Genomic DNA, 3,969 nt, shown 5'->3' with positions numbered 1-3,969 from the left:
GGGGGGGGGAAGACTTCCTACTCAGCTCGCGCGGGTTAGGCGTCACGGTGGCTGGCAGTACTTCCGACATGGACGGCTTTTTTCCCCACAGTACGTCTTTCGTGCTGGCCTTCAACGTTTCAACAGCCTCCAGCTACCAGGCAGCTAAGCTTAACGGCTACAGGCGCTCAGGCGCTCAGGCTCTCGGTCTCTGTGCGAATATCGGCCCGATCCCGAGCTCTACGACTTCCTCAGATAATCATTCCGGCGTCGTCAAATTTCCGCCTGCATATCTGCCACAAAGCTCCTCTCAATGACACTCTAATAATGTTGCCTTTTACACTCGATACTGCCAGCAACGCGTAGTTGGGCTCATGTAGAGTGCTTGGGGGTACTCATCGCTGTCAAGTTTGATGTGGTATGGCACAAAGTAGTCACATACTTCCTTCGAGTTTGACAGGCGTGGAAATCATGCCAGAGGACCTCCGGAATCCGCATTATTAACTGGTGGTGTGTATGGCCTTTCCGAAGGTGTCATTCAGTGAGCCCATAATCATGGATGGACGCTCCGTAACCATCACGGCTTAGTTCGAATGGATGATAGGCTTTTTGTTGGTCCTGGCCAATGTCGACGAGGCAAGTTAAAGATATACATAAATGTATCAGAGTGCTCTATATGGGTAAGAGGGGACCAAACTCGGGTTCTTGTCCTGCTGAGATCGTCTTACTTATCTATCTCTCTGTATTTAGCACGGCTGTATGGACGTCGTCGGAAACATGGGAATCCCCGAGGAATAGGACGCCCAGTGCCAAGCCCATCCGCACAATGGACCGAAGACTGAACGCCAAGATAGCCGTTGTCCGGAACCGATGTGGAACAGCTCTGTTTTGTTCCCCTTGTGTGGTGTGGTACAACTCTCGAAGCATCCACTGGCATGCAGGCAATGCTCAGTCCATAACCGGCTGGTACTGTGAAGGTTCACTGTGGGCCAAATGCTCTGGATGTCGCCCACGGTCCCGATGGTCTTATATCAGTTATCGTTGGCCTTGCGACCTTGAAGACAATGTAGTAGTTCGAGGAGTGCTGCGTCCAATTCAGGAAGGTATGGTAATCATAGTCACCACTCAGTCCTGTTGTCTTACGTCGTCTTCCCCGCCAAGTCCTGTCACCCGCAGGATGGCCTGTTTTATGGCCTTCCATGTGGGTCGATGTGATAATTTTGCGGCCTTGACCTGCACCATGACCTCCTGGGTTTTGTTGGGTAGGGGAGTATCAACCTGCTCGAGTCATGAGCTCTGGCAGTTCGACGCGCCAGGAAGGTTATTATCCGGACAGGTAGCACTATGCCAGGCTTTCACTGTCGGGATGCTTGGCGGGGGATTGGAAGTGTCGGTAAGATGAAGCGAAGCGTGGGATTTGGGCGATTGACTGCCCGCTATAGTGAGTTGCTCGGTTTCACATGGCGTCTGATCCTCTTTATGATAGATAGGCTTGAATTCCCTCCCTCGAGAACCCTTCCGGTCGCTTATCGTATGGCGGTACCTAGGCTTGTGTTCTTGGCAGGATCCCCGGATGTGACCGCCCTTGCTCAAAGGCTGATGAGAAGGTCAGGTTTTGTTACGAATGAAATCTGTTATCCTGCGTTCCTATCAGGCAGTTAGTTGGGGTGGTCGAGCGCAGTGCTGTCGTGGGAGACTTGGACAATCGACCCGATTGCGCCCTATGTGGTATCCGAAGGCCCTCCCCCAAGGTCTCTCAAACCACTTCTCATGTGAGGAAATTGGCAATATTCTGAGCGGTTACTGCGGTTCTAATTACCACTTCAAAAGAACAAGTCCCAACATAGTCATCGAACCGAATACAATTGCAACGGAACATGCACTATCTTCGTGGTACGTGGTGCTGTTCCAGGAGGGGGAATTCTTTTCCGTGGAGCTGGCGAGAAATGTGCGCGGCCCCAATGGGCGACAAACCAATGGGATAGGTTGAGCGTTCAATAAGTCGGGATCGGCTTTGAGGATGCCCTACGCTCGGGAGCACACACTCAGTTTCCAAGAGGGCTCATTGTGACCTTGTCCCGCCATCTGGACTTCGTGATTTGTCGGAAAGGGAAGCAGGAATGATAACTGATACGGGCGTGTATTGCCCTATGGACCCTATGCCTATGTGTCTGGCAATGCGCCCTGACGCAGACTAGTTCCGGACAGTCGCTGGACCCTTGACTTCGCGAATTGAAGGCTTGGTTCTAGGATCTTCCAGCGACTGGAGCTGACTCGGTAACGTTCAAGTCCAATCAGCGTAACTTGTTCGTATAACAGAAAGCTGTTTCGGCTGGCCGTCCCTAATACCAGTATACGGATTGATCAGTGATTAATCACATCCGGCATCCTGAGCGATATATTATTCCATTGTCGCAGACATCTACCTGCGCATGCTTGGAGACGCCTATTTTTGAAGCGTCACTTGCGGCCGGGTATCTCCACGACAGCCAATTGGGACGGTATCTCGAACCCTACCACGTAGGCGGCGCGACTTGCAGCTCTGGTTACACGCCGGTGTCACCCGCAATTTCATCCGAAAACTGCATCACTGCCAGTGGCACGGACGTTCTGGGTATCCTGAGTGTCTCGGCAGCATCAGTAACCGATGGAGGTAGGACTCAATCAAACTTCCATGAGTGCGATCTTCCCATGAGTAGTCATTGGATGCGGCTGCCGTAAGTACTGCTTTCGCGAGTGACGCCAACAGAGAATACCCGAACTGACTGATATGCTCTTCTCGGTGCTCCAGTCTTTCTCGAATGAAATGCCGTCATACAGCGGGTGGGTGGCTCCGAACTCACAATCCCCCTGTACTGGCGCGCAATCAGTGAGTGAATGTTGACTGTACGCTTCTTCCGTCGCATTCTCATGGATGTAGGTTGACCTCTTTCACAGGGCTCTCGATCTTTATCTCGGCGGCTTCGATCTTGGCTCCCCGACCCTACTTAATGTTAAAGCTTTCAATGGTGTCCTTGTTTCCCCCTTGGGTTCAAGGGACGCTTGCAGTGCTTCACGTGCCCCCTCCGCTCTTACTCCTTTTCGGATTACTCTTGGTGGCTCGGAGATTTAAAACCTCCAGGCTCATTACAAGTACGAAACATTGCTACCTACCCACTACCTGAAGTGTATCGGGAACCATCCGTCATGTCATCCGAAGCCCCTACTCGCAGAAAGCGCGGTACAAGCGAGGGCTCTGCCCAGACTGCCGACACCGACCACAGGAAACGCCGACGCAACAGGACTACGCAATCATGCCTGAACTGTCATACTTCTAAGCGTATGGTATGGCAGTTTCCCACTGCACCGTACCCGGTGTTAACAATTCTGTAGTGCGATAGAAAGCGGCCCTGTGGTCGATGCACACAGCTCGGCTTGGTATGTTCGCCATCGCCGGCGGTGCTCTAATTCCTACTTACCGATGTACTTTGCAGACGGGGTTGTGTATATATGAGATAGACGACCCTTCTCAGCGGTCAGTACGTGTGCCACGAACTCCGGCTCACCTCTCTTAACAAGACCTGTCCAGAAGCGATGACCAGGACGAGAAGTCACGACTTCAGAGTCGCGTAGCTGAACTTGAGCGAGTGATCAGAGAGGTATAACCACCCTAACCGGACGTTGCCTCCCTGTGCTGAATGTCGTCCACTTAGCTCAAGAACAAGCCGCATCCCCGATGGGTTCAAGCGCAGATGCAAGCGGCGAGCCAACGCGAGGCTTCTAGTTCTAAATCGCCGCCGTCCTCTTGCCTTGAAAATACCGATGGTGCCCTAAGAAGTTCTGCCGGATCCTCGCCATGCTCCACCTCCAGGCAGATGAGCGTAGACCGAACCTCCGTCATTACACACATCTCGACTAGCCCTGGCCAAGGGCGGTTATCTCCTTCCCGACCTAGCCTGGCTCTAGAAACCCGTACCATGTCCACTGCATCCTACCCGCTCACAATCGACT

The 3,969-nt window shown here is 52.7% G+C and overlaps 1 protein-coding gene across 1 annotated transcript; it reads left to right on the top strand.

Annotated features, from left to right (window-relative positions):
• Positions 1 to 3,165: 3,165 nt before the first annotated feature.
• GLOTRDRAFT_44070 (uncharacterized protein) lies at positions 3,166 to 3,623 on the top strand (the record flags this gene model as incomplete). Its single annotated transcript, XM_007869019.1, has 4 exons — positions 3,166 to 3,303; positions 3,352 to 3,396; positions 3,453 to 3,493; positions 3,551 to 3,623. 4 exons carry the CDS (start codon positions 3,166 to 3,168, stop codon positions 3,621 to 3,623), a joined length of 297 nt encoding a protein of 98 aa, XP_007867210.1.
• Positions 3,624 to 3,969: the final 346 nt, after the last annotated feature.

This window comes from Gloeophyllum trabeum (assembly GCF_000344685.1).
Source record: "Gloeophyllum trabeum ATCC 11539 unplaced genomic scaffold GLOTRscaffold_00009, whole genome shotgun sequence".
NCBI classification, from domain to species: Eukaryota; Fungi; Basidiomycota; class Agaricomycetes; order Gloeophyllales; family Gloeophyllaceae; genus Gloeophyllum; species Gloeophyllum trabeum.
Note: the sequence above shows the minus strand (reverse complement) of the source record. Positions and strands in the feature narration are given on the sequence as shown.